At 36.0% G+C, this 21,288-nt stretch overlaps 2 protein-coding genes across 4 annotated transcripts in view; one reads left to right on the top strand and one right to left on the bottom strand.

Moving 5' to 3' along the window:
• Positions 1-7,383, top strand: part of KCNMB3 (potassium calcium-activated channel subfamily M regulatory beta subunit 3) — a 30,101-nt gene extending 22,718 nt beyond the window's left edge. For both annotated transcript variants that reach the window (XM_040480816.1, XM_040480815.1), the window contains 2 exons: positions 2,826-3,024; positions 4,181-7,383. In XM_040480816.1, the coding sequence (XP_040336750.1) occupies positions 2,826-3,024; positions 4,181-4,579 (598 nt within the window). In that variant the 3' untranslated portion in view covers positions 4,580-7,383. The remainder of the gene's footprint in view (positions 1-2,825; positions 3,025-4,180) is intronic.
• Positions 7,384-8,927: 1,544 nt separating this feature from the next.
• PIK3CA (phosphatidylinositol-4,5-bisphosphate 3-kinase catalytic subunit alpha) overlaps positions 8,928-21,288 on the bottom strand; it is an 81,729-nt gene continuing 69,368 nt past the window's right edge. For both annotated transcript variants that reach the window (XM_040480809.1, XM_040480810.1), the window contains exons 16-21: positions 20,485-20,606; positions 19,582-19,660; positions 15,723-15,893; positions 15,035-15,152; positions 14,776-14,927; positions 8,928-13,973 (exon numbers count right to left, since the gene is read on the bottom strand). In XM_040480809.1, coding sequence (XP_040336743.1) covers positions 13,703-13,973; positions 14,776-14,927; positions 15,035-15,152; positions 15,723-15,893; positions 19,582-19,660; positions 20,485-20,606 — 913 coding nt within the window. In that variant the 3' untranslated portion in view covers positions 8,928-13,702. The remainder of the gene's footprint in view (positions 13,974-14,775; positions 14,928-15,034; positions 15,153-15,722; positions 15,894-19,581; positions 19,661-20,484; positions 20,607-21,288) is intronic.

Below are 21,288 nucleotides of genomic sequence, written 5' to 3'. Positions count from 1 at the left end.
AGTATTGGGTAGGGGGACAGCAAGGGGCACCTTCCCTTTTGTTAGCCAAAGAGTGATAGAAGGCCCAGGGAGAATAGGGAGAGGGAGGCCTAGGAGTTAAGAAAAAGGATCACAGAATAGGAAGTAGGTGTCCTGCTTTTGTTATTTATCAGATTCATCTCCTGCCATTCCTAAGTTACTATTAGGGCAATAGTGTGGAGGTCACCATCACTACAGAACACAGCGCCACTATTAGAAGCATTCAGGAGAATTTTGCCTCTGGTATTATCACCATGTTCTGCTTCTCATCATCCAGCTTACTTTTATTTAGTAGACACCAGGAAACTTACATGTGGTTATACTTCCTTCATTGCTTTGGCTGCTAGGAAGCTCAGTGAAATTTGTGGCCCAGTTCTCATAACTGTAGGGGATCTTATGGTTTTCAGTTTACATGCTTCACCTTACTCTTGACTTCTAGCTTTCTACCTTCCTTTTTCTATTACTCCATTATATGTAGAGAGATATCTATCGCCTATCTCTACTTACCTACCTACCTACCTTCCTACCTACCTGATCATCCATCCTTCCTTCTACCCATCCATCCATCCATCCACCCATCCAATCATCAATCTAGCTGCATCACACATACCTACGTAAGCTGAATAAAGTGTGTGTGTGTGTGTGTGAGTGCGTGCGCACGCATGTGTGTGCATGTGCATGAGTGCTTGTGTGCAGGTCCAGGTCAGATTATTTTCTAAAATGTGATAATTTGGGAGATGTTTTGAGGATACCTTCTGCAACCTGACACCAAACTGTTGCTCGTATTTAAATTTTACTTTGCTAAGCATTTCTGGAAATTGTTTGCTTAAAGTAATTGAGTGCTTAAGAGTGGTGAGTTCTCATCTGTCTCTTGACTTGTGATTTTGTGCCACCTCAGAGTGTGGTTTTGCTCCATGGAAGATGGCCTGCTCCCACGCCCTTCGACCATCATCTCTCAATCAAATGATGCATTTTGTCTATTTGTAGACAAATAGACACACAGTGCTGTTGAAAGAACATGCTCATGTTTCTAGTTCTAAATACATGCCTGGTTCCAGGTGCCTGGGTGTCTCCGTTGGTTAAGCATCTGACTCTTGATTTCAACTCAGGTCATGATGGTGCGGTTTATGAGATCAAGCCCCACATTGGGCTGTGTACTGACAGTGCAGAGCCTGCTTGGGAGTCTCTCTTTCTCCCTCTCTCTCTGCCCTTCCCTTTCTCTCTCTTTCAAAAAATAAATAAGTAGACTTTAAATATGTCCCTGGCTCTCACTGAGAGAACTGGCCTGACCCTTGTGCACAGGAAGAAATATACTGCTCTCCATAATGGAGCTTTCTGAAATCTTCAAGGAAAGTTCCAACCACACTCAGTTCAGCATTTGATTAGGATTCAGAGAGCCTAAGTTCTGACACAGACAAATAGGCAACTCTAAAGAATTATTTTAAGATGCCTAGTCTAAATAAGTACAGAATTTAATTTTGTGGAAAAGCAGCTGGTGTTAAACCTGTGAAAGAACCTTATTTTTCATATTTGTATTTTCACTTGCCCAACATTTATAAAATTTATAAAATATATATAAAATATATTTATTTAAAAAATCCAATGATTTTTTAATGCCCTGGGCCTTGAGATTATTTTAAACTGCACTGTGTCTCAAGTTTATTATATTAATACAGAAAAATGTTTACTTATGGCCAAAGATCTTAACAGGAGAGCAGTATGAATCCAGCTAAATGAGGCTTTTCAAACATTCTAGACTTTAGAATTTGCTAATCTGACTTCTTGTGTTTAAGTCACCAGGAAATAAGGTCAGGGACCCACCTGGGTGTGAGTGTGAGGGCCCCGAGGAATGGACCTGTACATTGTCAAGCATTTCTTCTTACCCTCCTTTACTTTATCTAGGACTTGTTCTCTAACAATTTCATACATATTTGTCTTTTCAACACCACCACAAAATTTTCATGGGCAGGAATTTTGTCTACCACTTCTCATGGCACCTAGAACATTCTGTGCATGTAGTATGTGTGCAAATACACAAGGAATGTATTCCAAATCAAACTTTCATTCAGTACAACATGTATTGAGCCTCTGCTATATGGGAGGCATGGTGCTTCTTGCTTTAAGGAACATGAAGATGAATAGGATATAGCCCCTCACCTCAAGGAACCTACTGACAGTGAAAACACAGTAAGTTTTCTGAGACATTCCTTCTATGATTTGTATTTGCCTCTTTGTAAGTAGAATGAGTACATGGAATTGTACCTTGTTACTAGAATTCTATATTGACTAAGGGTCACACTGACTGTGGTTGGAACCTTCCAAAGGCACATTTTCATCAGGACGGGCCAATGGGTGCATCTTGAGATGATAAGGAATGGAAGAGGATAAGATTTCTGAGTATGTGGTTACAGTAACATTTGTCAAAGCATGGTTCGCCAAATACCTGCATCTTAAATACTGCTGAATATACAGATTCCTGGATTTCAACTCAGATCAACTAAATCCAAATCTCTGGGTGTGAAGCCTTAGAATCCACAAATACTTCACTCTTAAACTCGCTCAGGTGATTCTGAAGTTTGAAAACCATTGCTCTAAGGGTTGGTGTAGTAAGAAATATGCCAAGGGGGTCATAACTGAGATGAAACTTAGCAATATGCTGTTGTTTCTCTCCTATCTCAATGTTCCCTAATCATTATGTACCTTCTGTAATGGTTCCACATTCCCTGGAAATAGACACGTCTTGGGTTATCACATTACAACTATAAATTTTCTAGAGGGTGAAGATCATTTATCTTTTGCAATTGAAGCATTCAGAGAGAAGAGTCGAACTGTACTACCATCCACACTCATATCACGGACGACTGGATGGACTGCGCTTTCCCCTGTGGTGTAGGCTGCCAAGGCCGGGGCGAGTACCCATGTCTTCAGGTGTTTGTGAACGTCACCCATTCAGGTCAGAAAGCTCTCCTACATTATAATGAAGAGGCTGTCCAGATAAGTTCCAAGGTAATGTCAAGTTCATGTAATTAAAGAGTTCTAATTACAGCTGCCCTTCCATGCCAGACTGTCCCCTGCAGAGTGCAGTACCCAGGACCATCTCTGGCAGTAAACCCGTTTCCTTCCAGTGAACACCCCTACAGTGGTCAGATTGGGATAAATGAAGCTAAAGGCATTCTTGGAGGAAAAATGGGGGTTATAGAATGGAAGGGAATTATGCCAATTTCACACACTGGTGTCTGGAATTTACAGGCTGAGCCAGTGGACAGAGTCATTTGTAGGCAGTTTTACTTGTGGAAGCCCAACTCCCCATTGTATCAAAAATGTTAAAATGTACTCAACCCATCTTACATTAAGCAATTTTTCTTATCAAAATAAATGTAAAAATTATTATAATTTTGATTTTAATACATTTCTTGATTGGTTCATATGTATAGTGTACATTCTCACTAACTATGAAAGTTAGGTTGCATCAGATTAGTTAACATACTATGCTTTGTTGTCTTTACTTACTTAGGCACTTAATCAATCTGATGACCTCGGTTTTCTATTTTGGATGCAATAGTTTTTAAGGCCTCAAACATTTTTGTAGACCCTAAGCACAGTGCCTCGAGTGCCTAGTGGATATGCTAAAAAACCTCAGGCATTTTTAAAAAAAAAATCACCAGCTGACATATCCCTTCTTCACTGGTTCTGCCACCCCGGAACCAAAGCCCATGTAGGACCCCTCTCCGTGGGCCTAGGGCAAAGGCTTCAACATGCTATCCTTTAGGGAAAGATTTTACTGTAGGAAATCAAGACAAAGATGATAGAGGCATTAATAGGTGTTGAGAACACATTGTGAGCTCAGCAGATATTTGTTGGATGGACAAAGACCAAGGGGGCCTGCATGGTCCTTATGAAGCTGGTCACTGCCTCTTCTGAAATATTTGTATTCTAAGAATCCCTTTCCACATTTCTGCATAGTGCCTGGAAATGGCCATATCACTCTGTGCCCTCCTGCCCACACTTCCCCATGAGCTTTACAACAGCTTCCATTAGCTTCTGAGATTGTAACTCTCCACGAATAGCTTCAGTCTGAAGCTCTTTCAGAATGAAAACTGTTGTTTAAATGCTTGGTTTGGGGGACAGTGCCCTCATCTTTCTTCTTCTTCCATATTCCTAGTGCTTTTACACACCCAAGTGCCACCGAGATAGGAATGATTTGCTCAACAGTGTGCTGGACATAAAGGAATTCTTTGATCACAAACACGGGACTCCCTTTTCATGCTTCTACAGTCCAGACAGCCAATCTGAAGAGGTCATTCTCATAAAAAAGTACGACCAGATGGTTATCTTTCACTGTTTATTTTGGCCTTCACTGACTCTGCTAGGGGGTGCCCTGATTGTTGGCATGGTGAGATTAACACAGTACCTGTCCCTGCTGTGTGAAAAATACAGCGCTGCACTCAGAGATGAGATAGGTGGCAAAGTACCTTATATGGAACAGCATCGATTCAAACTGTGGAGTGTGGGGAGGGACAAAGAAAGGGGCAGAAAGATCTTAAGACAGTGGCCAGATTAAAGTCCTGGCATTCAGATACCTGCAATTTTTTCACCTGTGGACCTAATGACGCCTGCTCGCAAACTAACCACGTAGAGGCAATTCAAACTAAGTACATTTCTTTTGGGAAACATTTAAAAAAAGCCTCACTATGTATTCCATTTATTCTATGAATACATACAAACTCACCATCTTTTTTCTACCCCACATTTCTTTCCACATGAGCCAAGGAAGTGCTTTTTGTCTCCACATGGTGAAATGAGCTCACAGTAGCTGTGCTTTATCTAATTTCAGCTCTAGCCGAACTTGTCCGCGTGGAAGTAAATGATGGAGGGTATCTAACCTATTGAGTACTGAACAGCCAGCCTAGGTCTATGCAACACAGTTTACATCAAAACATTTCCCAAAAAAGTGCTTAGTGAAGAACAGGTCATTCACTGTTAGGAAGAAAATAATGTGGTAATTTCAAAAAAATGTGGGCCGACCATTTTGCTTCACCATTCATGATAAAGGAAAGCTGCTCCTAGCAAATGGCACTGAGTTTAGAGTTCTCTGTACTTAACCTTGCCATGTACCATGTAATTTTTCTTTCAGCAACATTCTCCTAGTTAATTATGCTTTCCATAAGCTCATTTTCTTCTTTGTGCACATTCTGGTGGGGGTGGGAGAGATGGCCAGAAACGTGAAGTAGGGAGAAGCTGTATTGTATGGAATTTAACATTCATCTCAGATAATCTGCAATTGTAGAAAAGTCCCACGTGGACAGTCAGCAAACATCTGTACTTTAATGACTCAACCCTGGTTATTAACTAATGAATGTCACAAGGCTCTCCCAACAAGTGCTTTCCAGAGTAAGCTGAATTGGGAATTGAAAACATGTATTTGTTCTGAAAACCAATGTGCCTCAAAGTACCTCTTCAATTTTACTAAAAAAGTTTTACATCATGGTCCACAGAAAGAATGATACTTTGAAGCAACTTTTATATGCAGATGTAATTAAAACAGAAATTTTGATTCCAAGTAAATATTATGCCTTTTAGCAGTTAATTTCAAATCACAAATTACTGAAGAGACTGAATGATTAAATAGAGCAATATTGACTTGACAAGTAATGAACAATTTTGGTACTTTCTCCTCCTCCTAGTGTGGAATAGTAGAAAACACATGTGTTTCAGAGGATTTATTTGAATTCATAGGTCATAACTACAGCTTTTCAGATACGTATCCCCTGGAAGTTCAGCTGAACTGAAGTGAAGGTTCAAGCCTCTCTCTTCTCATTTATAAAATGGGGATAATCTCTTCCTTCATGGGGTTAATGAAGAGACAAGGTAGAGTATATAAAACACCTTAGTTTCTTGCACCTAGTAAAAGTGCTCAAAAAATGTTAGATAAATTTTTTTTGCTAAGTTTCAATATTCAGTCAGCCTCTTTTGGTATGTATCCAAAGGAAATGGAATCAGTATCTCCAAGAGACATCTGTATTCCCCTGTTCATTGGAGCATTATTGACAATGGGCAAGATATGGAAACAACCAGTGTCCATTCACAGATGAATAAATTGTGATCTTACACACACACCCACATGCACACACTGTACACACATATGTGAGGTGTGTATACATATACACAATGGAATATCATTCAGTCTTAAAAAAGGAGATCCTGCCATTTGCAACGGCACAGATAAACCCAGAGGGGATTATGCCAGTAAAATAAGCCAGACATAGAAAGGAAAAAACTGCATTTCACTTATATGTGGAATCTAAAAATGTCAAATACACAGAAGCAGAGAGTAAGATAGTGATTACTGGGGGTGTGGTCAGGTAGGGGAAATGGGGAGATGTTAATTAAAATGTACAAACTCTGTTTTAAGATGAGGTCTAGAGACCTCACGTACAGCACGATTATGGCAAGAATACTATATTGAATACTGGAAATTTGCTAAGAAAGTAGATTTCAGGTATTCTCATCACATAGACACACATACACACAATGTGAGGAGATGATACATTGATTAGCTTGACTATAATCATTTGCTGTACATGAATATCAAATCATATTGTACACCTTAAATATATACAATTCTCATTAAAAAATAAAATAAATTCAGTCAGCCTTGGTACCTTTCACTGGACAGCCGGTTATAGGGGCTAGTGTAGGGAGCTGTAGGAGAGCATTCCTTCCCCTTGTCTTGGCGAAATATAATATGCATTTAAGATTCAGAACGTGCTGCTTAAAAGGTTGCGGTAAATTATTCTGTATACCAAAGACTTTCCTGAAATAAAATAGATGTAGGCACACATATTTTAAGTCATTCTACAAATTGAGATTCTATAGATTTCTAAAGGGCAGATCTCTATTCCATTTCTTAGTAAGTTTTGACACCCATCTAACAACGTGCAGTTCTTGGGATTTTTCTCCTAACAAATTCAAAACCACTCGTTTAAAGCCTAAAAAGTGTGTGAAAGTGTGAAACCTAGTGTTGCAATTACCAGTTTTCCACTCATACAGTGCGGCTACTTGGTTCATCTCGTAACCTCATCTCAGGAAAGAGGAACATTATGCTTGGAGAACAAAGTCCATTTAGAATAATGTTAATTCAAAGTCACGCAAACCATTTGGCAAAGAATCAAAATGTGAGCAATCATTTGCTGTTAATTGCTTAGAAGTACAGAGTATCAACACTCAGTACTCGTACTGGTCCAAGTACAGACTCCCCTTTTGCAAGGTTTACGATAACTGAAAGTAAAATCAGTTTGCTTCTAGCCCAACCTCACTTCTAGGTTCTGGTCTTCAACTGACTTGAAAAAAAGTCTGTCTGCGTGTACAAACACATTCATATGTATATGTGTATGTTTCTGCTTGAAACACAAACATACAATTCTTTTTGCTTAAAGGAAATGAGTATTCAAACAGATATTTCTCTAATATTCATTCCTGGGGCAGAAAAATTGCTTTTAAGGCATAATAGTTTCAGGTTTTCAATCAACTATTCTTAGTTGTTACTGATCAGAACTCAAGTTCAGCTAAATTTTGATTATTAGCAACACCGGTTTGCTTGTAAGTATTCCAAAAAAATGGCAAAGTATAATTATCACAGGTTTTTGTTTAAAATATGTAGTACACTAAGGACTGCTTAGACACGTCATTTTTTTTTTTTTTTTTTTTTTTTTTTTTTTTTTTAATAAACAGCGTGATGTTACAGACTGCAAAGTTAAAAGAAAAGCAGACATTGACAGTTTCTGATGAGCACAAACAGTAAGTGCAGTCACAGGCCAAACATCTTGCTAGGAACAGCAAGACTGGGAAGAAGTCTTAAATTTAGTGACAGTGTATTATTCTATATTCTCAGTACAATAACACATGCATCTTGCTGTGTCAAACCTTTTTGGGCCATCAGTAAAAGAATATGTAAAAACATTTTTCTCCTTATGAATGCAGTATACCACAAGACTTCAATTCATTGAATGACAAAATAGAAATAGATTTGCTACAATTAAAAGGGGCCAAAAGAGGGTGGTAGGGGCTGTTTTTTGAAGCTTCCAAAGTCAACATTTGCTGTGCCTGTAGTCTTCTTTTGGTAATGCCACATTCCCCAAGATAGTAAAGCGTTATGTTCCAAAAGGATATATTCTTTTAGATTGTATTCAACCCAAGGAAGTCTGAGGACTGAATCACATCAAAACTATCAATTGTATTTGACTTAGGTTCCGTAGCCAAAAGCGTTTCTAGAAACCACATGAAGTCCAAGCTCTCCAACCACTCTTCAGAACATATATTAAATGTGATAGGGGCTTTTTTTTTTTTTTTAATGAAATTGATGGATCATGACTACATTTGTAAATTCATACTTGAATTAATAAGTTTAGCCTTATTAAAGATATTTTGAGAAAATATAAAACAATGAAATTTTTCTTCCTCCTTGCTTAACCTAGAAGGAGTAACAAAAATAAGAATCACCTAAAAATATACATGGCTCTTAGCATAACCACAAAATTATTGTAGTGACAGATTAAATAAGGTTTCAGATAAGATTTAAGACTTAACTGGCTTACAAAATGCATTAAGAAAACCTTTCCATACTTACCAACATGAAGAATGGAGTCTACTGTTGGTAGTGAAAATCAGTTACCTAAACTACACTAAACGTACAATGGACTGATGCCCCTCCCCCCGCCCACCAACCGCCCCCAACCCCCTACTAAAACTCATATGTCATTGTGTAAAAAGTGAGAAAATTTCCTTATGGCTCATAACTGTCACTTTATGCTAACTAGCACGGCTGTAATATTAACATGTCTAAAACTAAGGAAAAGGAACGACGCTTCACTGATAAAAAGAAAGTGTAAAACCTTAATCAAGTGAAATACTTGGATGAAATAAGTTTATTTAAAAACTAACATCCCAACTTGGGAAACTCCTAATGAATTCTAAACACTTCTGAGCTTTAGAACCTGATGCTTACACCTTTTATGAACGATACTTCTTGACTAGGACTAGCGAGCAGTGTGTAGGCAAATAGAAATATGTGCAGATATACACACACCAATTTCACTAATAATAAAGAAAAGGAAGACAGCTAATTTCGAATGCCGAATTCAATCAAGAACCTAGTACCACAAACCTTCTGGCGCTGTAGCCTTTTCCATGGCTGGAGCAATGATTAAATTTTAACCAAATTTTTTTCTTAATGTCTCCAATGCCATTAAAAACAAGGCATGCCAACTCTGACTTTTTATAAATCTAAACTACAGTGCTCTGGAAATTTCTGTAACATCAGAGCCTGGTATTGAATTGTGACTCATTTACTTTTTTTCTTATTAACCTTCTGAGGTAGAGTTACCAATCCAATTTTATCAGGACCATAGTTATCTTGAGCTAAACCCCATAATCTTTTCAGAAAATGAAAATAACTTTGTAAAGAAAAGAAGAAAGGCTTTCCAGGCCATGGCGCGTAAGATACATTTATAATTTTAATGTAACAATTAAAAAATAAAAATGGTTTGTGTTTATATTTTAAAAAACAGCCCAGCTGTATTTCTCTGTCACCAATAATTGTTATCTGAGGATCCTGTCCATGCTGAGTTTTATACTTCAGCCCTCACAATGCCGTCCTTGAGGAAGAGTTATTTCCCTCCTGGTATGCACAGTATACTCACAGCTTTCTGCCTTGTCTTTCGAAGGCCCCGTCTAAGGCTTCCCTTAGAAGCGCCTCATCTGAGCAGGATGGGCACGAAGAATGTAATTCATTCAAACAGACTCCCCCTCTTCTTCTGCCCCTCCTTCCACATTCCCCTCTTCTCAAAAACATCTGAAGTATGAAAGTTGTTTTTAGATAGGAGAAGCACCACAATCCATTAACACCGCATAGGGTCTTTAAACTCAATATTTTAGTGATGTCTTGGACATCAAAATCGATTTTTAAGGTGGATTCCAAGTATGTGGGTCCAGCCCAGGTCTGCAGTTTGTGTAGACATAGAAACCAAAGTCAAAACATTCAGAAAAGGTTAACCTGCTGACTTTAAAATAATGCTGGAAATCAAATTTTTTTTTTTTCAAAGAGTTGGCAGGCAAGCATGGGCTATTGGGTCAGAATAGGAATTAAATGGATTTATAAAATTGTTAACAAACAAATCCAAGTTTATGTGTTGTGAAATTTCCATGGTTCTTTTAAAACAGATAGGCTGCTCATAATTTTTTTATGATGCTAGATCACTCAATTTTTGATGGAAAAAGAATACAGATGGACTGTGTTTTACCTATGTGAAAATCACCAATCCATTTAAAATAAAATCCAAGAGGGTATATACATTCTAATCAAGTCATTGATTATTTTCCTGATTAATAAGAACTACACTTTACACAAAATACTTTATCAGCAGCTGTTTTCATCAAAAACCAATAGTCATAGTTTCACAGTTGAAAAAATTACACATTAAAATATTTTACAATTCATTGTATATTCACCAGGTTCCCATTTCCTAAAGGGCTTATAATATAAAGCAGATTAGAAGGGAAAACCTCAAAGTTGATTACTTTGACACTGAGTTTTACAGAGGACACTAAGAACCACAAAAAGCTTAGGTTCTATCAGAAAATAGTGACCAAATTCCATTCTTCTTTAAAAAAATCCAATTAGAAACATTTTTTAAAAACCAAATTCTACAATATGATTAACAGATTTCAAATTAACAGCAGTCTAAAAATCTTCAAAATAAATGATTCTGTATAGCTGAGAATATGATAAAAAGTTAAAACATGATTTTCAGATTATATCTTACTAGAATGTGTTTAAAATTAGGTTTTATTTTCTTTAGGTTCTTTAAACCTGCTTGGTTTTTTTTTTTTTTTCCTCCTAAAGTCATTGAAGGAAGTTATTTCTCAAGTGACCAAATGAGACTGTCGAGTCAACAGTGGGTTATACCACATTCAGTGACAAGAATGGTCGGCCACAGGAACTGACCAATCCATGGGGGGGGGGGGGGGGGCGCCGGGGACCAGACACTGCACTACCTGTTAACGGCTTACCGTTGACTTGACATCTTAGTCACCCCATGTAGCATTCAATTCAATTTTTGGTTCTTTGCCTTCTGAGCACTACCTGGCCTTTTTTTCTTATTTTTAATGTTGTTTGCTTAAACTCCGCTTGGATTTGTTTAAAACTTACTTTGCTTTTAGCGAAATCACTTAACCTATAGAATCTTAATTCTTAGTAAAATTTGTCTATGCTTCTTCAAACAGAATTAACTTGGTTGTAATAACTATTGAAAATAAATGTAAATGATGAAATAAGCTGTGTGGCTTGTGTTTTAATGGTGGAGAGGTCCCAGGGGAAGGGAACTATCTGGGCTCATGTGAGAAATGCACAAATTATATACATTTTGTGCAAGGAAGCTCAAAGCTTTTTTGGCACTCAGGTAAAACGTGGTTCTCGGTTAAATCTCCAGTTTCTACCATCAGAGTTTCAGATTTGTACCATTTCACTGAGTTTTCCTGTAATTAATCCCTGACATAGAAAAGACTGGGATATTAGCATGTGTTAACTGAATATATCTAAAAGGCACAAAATGTTAAACAAATTTTAATAAGTTTTGAAACCTCTATCTGCAAAAGAATCTATTTGGCTTCCTGCTTAAAATGGGAGTTTAAATTCTTCTTAACTATTCCAAGACAGTTTACAGAAGTAAGTTCCCCTAATTTTCAAATTTATTTTTCTTGTTGGCAATATTATGTACATGCTTTAGTGAAGTACCTAAATCTCCAATAATTAGGCCCTTTAAGGGTTCTAAAACAGCCAAATATTAAGAGTATTTGTATTAGAGTCCCTTGTTCGCTATTCAAGACTTCTATTATAGGTAAATGATTTCATAAGTGAATATCGTTTAAGTGATGCTGTTTTACTAGAGTATATAATGTACACTTTTTATAAAGTTGTATTCCAATAATATGCCTAATCTAGAAAACTGTCAGTAAATTATTGCACTTTTTCTGGTGTGGCACCTGGACGTTTGCTAAAGCTATTTCCTAGGGCATTAATCATTCATTTCAAATACTGACTAAAATAACAGATTCTAGAGTGATGACTAGCATTAGCCCCTACATCTTGGGTTAATGTTTTCCAAAGTGTTTAAGAATGCATCCTGTACTCAAATGCAATTTAATAAAGTTGAAGAGTGAGCCCTAACCGCTTGGAAATGGGACATGATCTTAAAATGGTTTAAGGTCCTACTTTTATTATCAAGATTGCATAAACAGCCTAAGAAGGTAGAAAGTTCATGGTTTCTATTCCCCCATATTATAAAATATTATTCATGAGCATACCTGGGTAGAGGGGCTGAAGCAATCAGGAAGATATGCTATATTGTGTCAATTTTGGTAACTAGTTTCATGATTGAGGCATTATCAACTATAAAAGAAGGTGGAAAATGGGGGATTCATATGAAAACAGAAATAAAAGGAAAGAGGATGAACTGTAATCTGTTTTCCTTATGTAGTTATACACTAGTCATTGGTATAAATGGGATAGTGCCTGAGCCTCACCCACGGACCGAGAGAAAAGCTGACCATGCTGCTACGGACAATAAAAAATTTGGGGTGCAAAACAATGCATGACTATGGGACAGATCATGTAAATAAAGAATATATATTAATGATAGTTTCTATAATATAAATAGCCTTTAATAAAAAAAATAATCTTTTTAATAACATTAATACTCACTTCTATTTTCTGGAAACATGCATGAAAAATGTATTCAATTCAATTGCAAAAGGAGAAAAAAAATCAACCTAAGGCGAATACTGTACAATTCTGGAGCAAGAGCTTTTCCTGCTCATTCTTTCTCTATGATGATTATTGTACTCTGTGGGAGCCCAGAATTTCCCTGGGAAATAAGAATCAGATTCTTGTAAATACTGTCCAGAAAAAAAAAAACAAAAAAAAAAACAACCCAAAAACACCACCTTATAACAGGTCTCATTTGTGACTGCTTCCAAAACTTTGCAGATAAGACCCCATATCGTCAAAAGGTTTGATTTATTAAAAAGGAAAAGTCTCCGGTGAAATCTCAAGAGTCCCTTCCACCCCAAGCAGTTTTCTTCATTAAACAAGGAGTCAAAAAAACCCACTTCAAACTATAAATTGAACAGCAATGGAAAAATAAGAAATCTTCATTATTTTCTAATCTTATGCAATTTAACATCAAACTTCAGTTTCCTTGGACCTAATGCAGTAATAGACTGTTGTGTCCACAATTTCAAAACATAGAACATTTGCAAGACAAAAAAAGAACATCATTCTTTTTCCTTCTCCACCATTTCTATATATTTTGGGGTTTTTTTGTTTTGTTTTCTTTTTTAAAAAAAGATACAAACAATCTTCAAAGTTTACCTTTTTGGACTTAAGGCATAACATGAAATTGCGCATTATTCTAAAGCTTAATTTTGAAATGAACTAGTTTAGTGCTCTCAAACCCTGTTTGCGTTTACATTATTTAAATTATATAGTATTTTATTTCTGTTCTTGTGTAAATTCTAATGCTGTTCATGGATTGTGCAATTCCTATGCAATCAGTCTTTGCCTGTTGACAGTTATTAACAGTGCAGTATAGAATCCAGATAATGAGCTTTTGGTTTCTCAGTTATCATTTCAGTTCAAAGCATGCTGCTTAATTGTATGGAAGATCCAATCCATTTTTGTTGTCCAGCCACCATGATGTGCATCATTCATTTGTTTCATGAAATATTCCAAAGCCTCTTGTTCAGTTTTATCTAAAGCTAGGGTCTTTCGAATGTATGCAATATCATCAAAAGATTGCAGTTCTGGCATTCCAGAGCCAAGCATCATTGAGAAGAGATTTATGAAGAGATTGGCATGCTGCCGAATAGCTAGATAAGCCTTGTAACACATCTCCTGAAACCTATAAGTAATAAGAACAGTTTCATCAGTATGGAACAAATGGGGTTAATATGTTCAGGTCTCTGCTCAAATGTCACGTTATTAGAGAGGCCTTCTTGGGCAAACCTATGAAAAATAGCATTTCTCTTCCCACTCCCCTTACCAACACTTTCTACTCTCTTTACCCCACACTAGAATGTAACCTCTGTGAGTCCATAAAGATTTTGTTTACTGCTTTATCACCAGCACCTAGAATGATGCCTGGCACATTAGCAGTTTACCAAGGATTTATTAAATGTTTGAACTGGTCCATACTAAAGCCTTTAGGGTTTGGGCTATGGCCAGGATAGAGTTACAGACAAAATGAGATTTTAGAATTTAAAAGTACTTTAAGGTTTGAGATAGACTGATGATATACCAGAAGGTGGTAGGAAAAATTATGAATACACATGGTAATTACGGTTGACTGATTTCCTCAAATTGTAGGACTAAAAAATGTTGTCTTAAGCACTACACATTATTTGTCAATATAGAGAAGGTGTAGTCCAATCATTTTAACAACAGTAAATAAAAACTTTTAATATATTAAGAAGATTAAGAATCACTTTCTTAGGCCTTAATTAACTAAATAAATCATTTCAGGCCCTAGTTAACTTAATAAATTGTTTTCCTCCATTTTCATAGCATTACACAACAAATAAATAAACACATTAAAATATTCAGTTATGCCAAAATGTTAACATTAAGTTGCTTGAAAAATATCACTTATTTTTGATAGAGCAGCAAGAATTTGGTACTTTGCATTTTTGATTTCTGGAACTTACCTTTCGAATTCTCTTGTCTTTGTGCATTCTTGGGCTCCTTTACTAATCACTATTAAGAAATCTTGTGTCAAAACAAACGGCACACGTTCCCGTTTATAACCAAATTTTTTCTTCTTATGATCCAAAAAGTGTCCAAAATCTATATGAAATAGCTTTCAAAAACAAATAATTATATTATAGTTTGACCAATGCAGAATACAATATCCTGAATTAATAAGTTTAAGAATGCCAAAACATTTTAAAAAGAGAAAGCTATTACTTGTCCATCATCTTTAACCATGATGTTACTATTGTGACGATCTCCGATTCCCAGTATGAAGGTAGCAACACAATATCCAGCACATGAACGTGTGAACAGGTCAATGGCTGCATCGTATCTACAAAGAAGAAATAAACACCTTTTCAGCAGTGTGGAAATACAGAGTAAGCCAGTCCAAATTGGGAAAAGATGGTCAAAGTCTCTACTGAAGAAGGAAAACAATCGCTGACATTAAGAAAAGGAAGTAATTTTGTGCAAAGATTTGAGACAGAAAGTACATTTCTACATATCCTCTGACTAAAGCGGAATTTTTATCATAGTGAAAAAATACTGAACATGTCATGAAAAAAACATTTTTTCTAATCATTTCAACAGTGACCTTGAAGTATATTTTGAAATGTTCAATGATCATTTTTTTTTTTTTAAAGAATAAGCAATAAGGGAAACACATTTTAGATACCTAAAACTGGATGTATAAAGTTGGGTATATAGGATTTCACCAAAATTATAAGCAATTCGATTCTGATCATTCAAACACAAAATCTCAAACATTTCAAATGCTGAGCATAGTTTTTTCCCAGGTAAGTACAAATGTCTTCTCTGGTCTCAGAGAAATGTACACAACCATTAAAAGCCTCAGCTAACAAAAACTTAGATGAACACAGGAAGACAAGAATAATAAACTCACATTTCGCCTTTGTTCTTATCTTTGAGCCACTGGTGTAGAGTGTGGCTGTTGAACTGCAGTGCGCCTTTCAGACCACCTTTGCATTGAATCTGCATAATAGTGTGAGAATTTCTCACCACCTCAATAAGTCCCACACAGTCACCGATTGACAGACAACCATAAGGTAACATTCTGAAAAAGGATAAAAAACATTTGCAATTAAATGATGGCATTTTAAAATAGCAAATATTTTAATAGCCTAATTACAGGAATATTCTTTTTGCAAATTTGTCATGCATCATCTTCACTCCTTTAATTTTAATTTTCTTTTATTACAGTATGACAAACATTCCTAGAAAAATCCTCAAAATTATCTGCCATCATTTGTTATAACCTTCAAATGAGAAATGAAGAAATGAGAAAGCATTTAATTATGTAAGAGAAAAACATTAAGAAAATTATTGTGGCAATTAAAATTGCGTAAATATTTATGACTTTAAAAATATGGGTGAATTTCAATTTGTTTAACTGACACCTAAGTAATACTTTAAGGCAGCAGTTCTCAGATATTTGGTCTCAGGACTCCTTTGTTCTCTTAAAAATTACCCAGATCCTAAAGAGCTTTTATTTATGTGGGTTATATCTACTGATAATAGAAATTAAAACAGAGAAAATAACAAATTAAAGTATTAACTAATCTAAAAATAAACTATTCTGTAGTAATATAAATAATATATATATATATATTTTTCCAACGTTTATTTATTTTTGGGACAGAGAGAGACAGAGCATGAATGGGCGAGGGGCAGAGAGAGAGGGAGACACAGAATCGGAAACAGGCTCCAGGCTCTGAGCCATCAGCCCAGAGCCCGACGCGGGGCTCAAACTCACGGACCGTGAGATCGTGACCTGGCTGAAGTCGGACGCTCAACCGACTGCGCCACCCAGGCGCCCCTAATATTTTTTTAATGAAACGAAGAACTTATATTAAAATAATTCTTAGTAAGAACAGTGACACAATCCCCTATTTTCAAAATCTAATGTCTCATTCCACAGTGCTGAGCTGGATGCTCATGTACACCTTCTGTACTCAATCTAATGCCATGTTTTAATTGAAGCATATGAAGAAAATCTGGCCTTGTACTGTTATGTAGGTGGAAAAAAGAGGAGTATTGGAATAGCTTTTTCAGATAACTGTAGATATTTTTCTTTGGTACTATTCTAAAACTGGATAAGAAGTAGTTTCTCAAGTTGCAGTTTGGAATATGAAACCATCTTAAACTCTTTACACTCTGTTACATTAAAATCCATTTGTCTATCTTGCCTCTGAATCGAACTTTTACCCATATGTGACTTTATCACATGCTGCATTGGTCACTTGGAAGATACCAGTTCACTGAGTTATGAAGATCTTTCAAATGCTGGTATGTTTCATCATACCAACTAAAAAAAATCACAATTGTTAATAACACCACTGATTTCCTCAGTAAAATCTTTACTTGGAGGAAGCTGTTCTGCTTACACACAAGTTTTTCAAAATTCTGATTTTTGCTTGAGAGCTCAAATTTGATCTTTGACAATAGTGTCAGTTGTTCACCTTGAAGGGATAGGCTCATATCAACTCATTTGAAAGAAAATGTCTGCCAAATACCTATGTCTCAATAACCAAAACTTATCTATTAGTTATTCTTTAAGTAAAAGTGGTGTTCCATGAAAAAAAAAAAGTAGCTAGTTCAATTTACAACTCTAATAACCCACAAATGCTTTTTCTTGATAAAACCATACTTGGATACACAGAAGTGCTGTATGGATTCCTCCCATTCATCACATGGTATTAAAAAGGACATGTAGTCAAGGGAGATGTGAGGAGGAGTTAAAGAGACAATGAAAAAAAATACCATTTGGCACATAAGTACTAAAAAGTATGGTTTTTCTTGCTCTGTTGTTCTCATAAGCTACTGGCACTTCTTTCCATCTTTCTTTGACTTAAGTTCCTAAAAGATTACAATCCACACTTATTTTCATTTTCTGAATTCCATGTAGCATAACTTCTACACCTACTACTCTACTGACTCAATTCTTCTTACAGTTAACCATGAATCATCAAATCCAAGGGCTTTTTCATAGTCCTTATGGTCTTACATCCCCTGAAGCACCTGATACTATAAACTGTTTGTGACTCTCTCCTCTCTTTTGGATTCTGCGAATTACAAATTCTGGTTGACCTATCCCTTTGACCATTTCTTTCCTGGAAGCTTTCCTTCTACCTGCCCTGATAAATACAGGGATTTCTTAAGGTTGTACTCCTGCTCATTCTCTCTTTACATTTTAATTTTATTACTGTTGAACATGCTCATAGTTTAAAGAGTCACATACTCCTGTAAGGCTTGTTATAAAAAAAATAAAGCAGAGAGTCCAAGTTTTGTTAAGAATAAAAATGCTATGATTTTGCTTAAATTTATATTTTATTTATAATTAAACTTAAAAAAATGTTTACTTAAATTACTTAAGTTAAAGAAATTTAGAAAATATTTTAAAACTTAAAAACTTTTTGAAGATCCAACTTACCTTCCAATGATCTAGCGTAACTTTAGGTGCTTTTTTAGCATAGTCTCTAATTCACAATTAAATACTGTCATTACCAGAGTTACAGTTAACTTCTTTACTCTGTCTAGTTCTGCATTCTCTCTTTTGTTTTCTACTTCCCTGGGGACAGTGGTAGTAATGGCATGTGTCTCTCAGATATAGAAAATTATACCAAAAGAGGAAACTTGATTAATATAACATTAATTGTTTTTGGAAAGCAGAAGGGATTAAGTCAGGAATTAAAAATTTGAAGATGATGACTCAATTTTGTACTTTAGCAAATTACTTGATGTGTCCATTTTTCTTCTGCAATAAGAGAGTTCTACTATGTATCGCTGATACATCTTTATATAGCAGCTACCCTCCATCTTTAAGAGGCATACAAACAGACCCTAATCTACTCTGCTGCTGCAGCTAGAGTTGACTCCTATGCTCACTTAAACAGACATTTTTCTTTTGGAGAGAGTGGCCTTTGCTGGAATGACCCTAGATTTGCAAAGAGATAAGAAAGAAAAGGAAACACTACGAGAAAAGAAATGACCAGGACAAGATGAAGCATGACAGAAAACTTAAGAGATAATACTGATAATTGTAGAAAGTTGGGCAGAAATCAACAGAATGGCAAAAGCTTTTTTCTTTTCTTTTTTTAAAGCTTATTTATTTATCCTGAGAGAGACAGAGACAGTGCGAGCTGGGGAAGGGCAGAGAGAGAGGGAGATGGAGAATCCCCAGCAGAATCCACACTGTCAGCACAGAGCCCGACGCTGGGCTCGAACTCATGAAATTGTGAGATCATGACCTCAGCCAATACCAAGAGTCGGAGGCTTAACCGACAGTGCCACACGGGTGCTCCGAAGGGCAAAAGCTTTGAGTTCTTTTAGTTCTTTTCATAAATTTTGCTATCAAACTGATTCAAGATTAGAGGCTTTATAAAGTTTTAAAATTAGAAAATTTACATTATGAAAGAAATTGTCTTTAAACCTCTTAACTTCTGAATGAAAATAGGGGGCTTTTGCATCTTCTATGTCATGTCCCAAACAGTAACACTCCAGACACAGTTGTAGAGCCCTTACCAGCTTATTTGAGATACCTCTTCTTACCTACCTGAATCTCTTAGCCATTCTAAGGTAAAGAAGAGGAAGACAAATGAAAGTAGTGTAATCGACTAGTATTACTCTACTCCATACATTTCCTTATAGATAAATGCCCCATTATGCTTTATAACTGATATTTACTAATAGTTTACTTTCTCAGGATAACTTTTAACATACATGTTGCCTTACTTGTTACCTACCGAAGATCAAGGCCTTGATTTTGCCAGATATTTTCCATAATGCGAATGATCTGCAGTGTTAACATATCTTGCCGTAAATCTGCAATTCAAATGATATGTACCAACACTTAATGCCATAAATGCAAATTTGGGTGTCATGTTATCACACTGCTTTCAAACAGAAAATAAATACAGCTATATTTACTTTTCAAATTGATCTATAAGGAAGCAATATTTTGATTCTTTAACCCACTCTAAAGTATCTGCATAAACCCATCTGCATAACAATGTAGGATAAGCTACTATGTATTTCAGAAAAATTTTAGACTAAAATATTTAAAGTACTTATTTTTCTGAATCCTTAGATTTGAACTTGTTTATATTAACATATTGGGGCTAATAGAATTCAGTGCTGAAATGTCATTCCCCAAAGGCAACCCATCAAAAATCCTCCCATTGCTCCCCCAGCAACCTGTTTTCCAAGTACATTAGAACCTTCTTTAATATTTCTTAGTAGACTACACTTTTCTTTTGTAGCATAGTGTAATTCTATTTTTGTAATTATTTGTTTAGTATCTCTCTTCTCCCTGCTAGACTGTAAACTTTAAGAGGGCAGGGATTCTGTTTTATTTTTACAATTTGATGGCTTAGCACATCAAATATTTATGGAATGAATGGATACTCACACAGCTAAGCAAATAGAAAGTTATTTCAGGCCATTTGGTTCTCAATTTAGTACTTCTTTTCTTTTTAATAATCATACATACATGTTCTAAAGGTTAAGACATCTGTTTAATATTATGTATTTTAACCACATGCATATTCCTTAAATGGCTTTCAATAGTCTTCATAGTTCATAAATATCCTGTGTATAAAAAGATAGCTAAATTCATGCATCATAAGTTCATTAATAATCTTCCTTACCATCCCCATTTTTAAAGATGATCTCATTGTTCTGAAAGAGTAACTCTGACATGATGTCTGGGTTCTCCCAATTCAACCACAGTGGCCTTTTTGCAGAGGACATAATTCGACACTCTTCAAGCCTTTAAAATAGTTAAAAACTTTACCAGGTACCTTACATTTTTTATTCTTTTACCCTCAAATTTATTTTAAAATACACAGTATAGTTTTTGAAGTCTTATAAAAACTTAAAACCTTCTCACTTCCATTTATGAATTCATTTCTAAGGGGAGTATAAAGAAAAAATAAATATTAAGGTTAAAAATTTCTTATATGATAACATAGGAATTTTCAACAAATATAGGGACATACCACTAGTTTTACACATATTACATTTCTTTTTTTTATTATTATTTTTTAATGTTTATTTTGGGGGGGGAGGGGCAGAGAGAGAGGGAGGCACAGAATCCAAAGCAGGCTCCAGGCTCTGAGCTGTCAGCACAGAGCCTGATACAGGGCTGGAACTCACAAGCCGTGAGCTCATTAGCTGAAGTTGGACGCTTAACTGACTGAGCCACCCAGGTGCCCCCAGATACTACATTTTTGTATTGTATGAAACCAGAAATTCTGGCCAGAGAAAGTTTTAAACTGTATTTTTTTTTTTTTTAATTTTTTTTTCAACATTTATTTATTTTTGGGACAGAGAGAGACAGAGCATGAACGGGGGAGGGGCAGAGAGAGAGGGAGACACAGAATCCGAAACAGGCTCCAGGCTCTGAGCTGTCAGCCCAGAGCCCGATGCGGGGCTTGAACTCACGGACCGCG

The sequence above is a fragment of the Herpailurus yagouaroundi genome, unplaced genomic scaffold, assembly GCF_014898765.1.
Source record: "Herpailurus yagouaroundi ecotype Mexico unplaced genomic scaffold, PumYag 159, whole genome shotgun sequence".
Taxonomy (NCBI): domain Eukaryota; kingdom Metazoa; phylum Chordata; class Mammalia; order Carnivora; family Felidae; genus Herpailurus; species Herpailurus yagouaroundi.
Note: the sequence above shows the minus strand (reverse complement) of the source record. Positions and strands in the feature narration are given on the sequence as shown.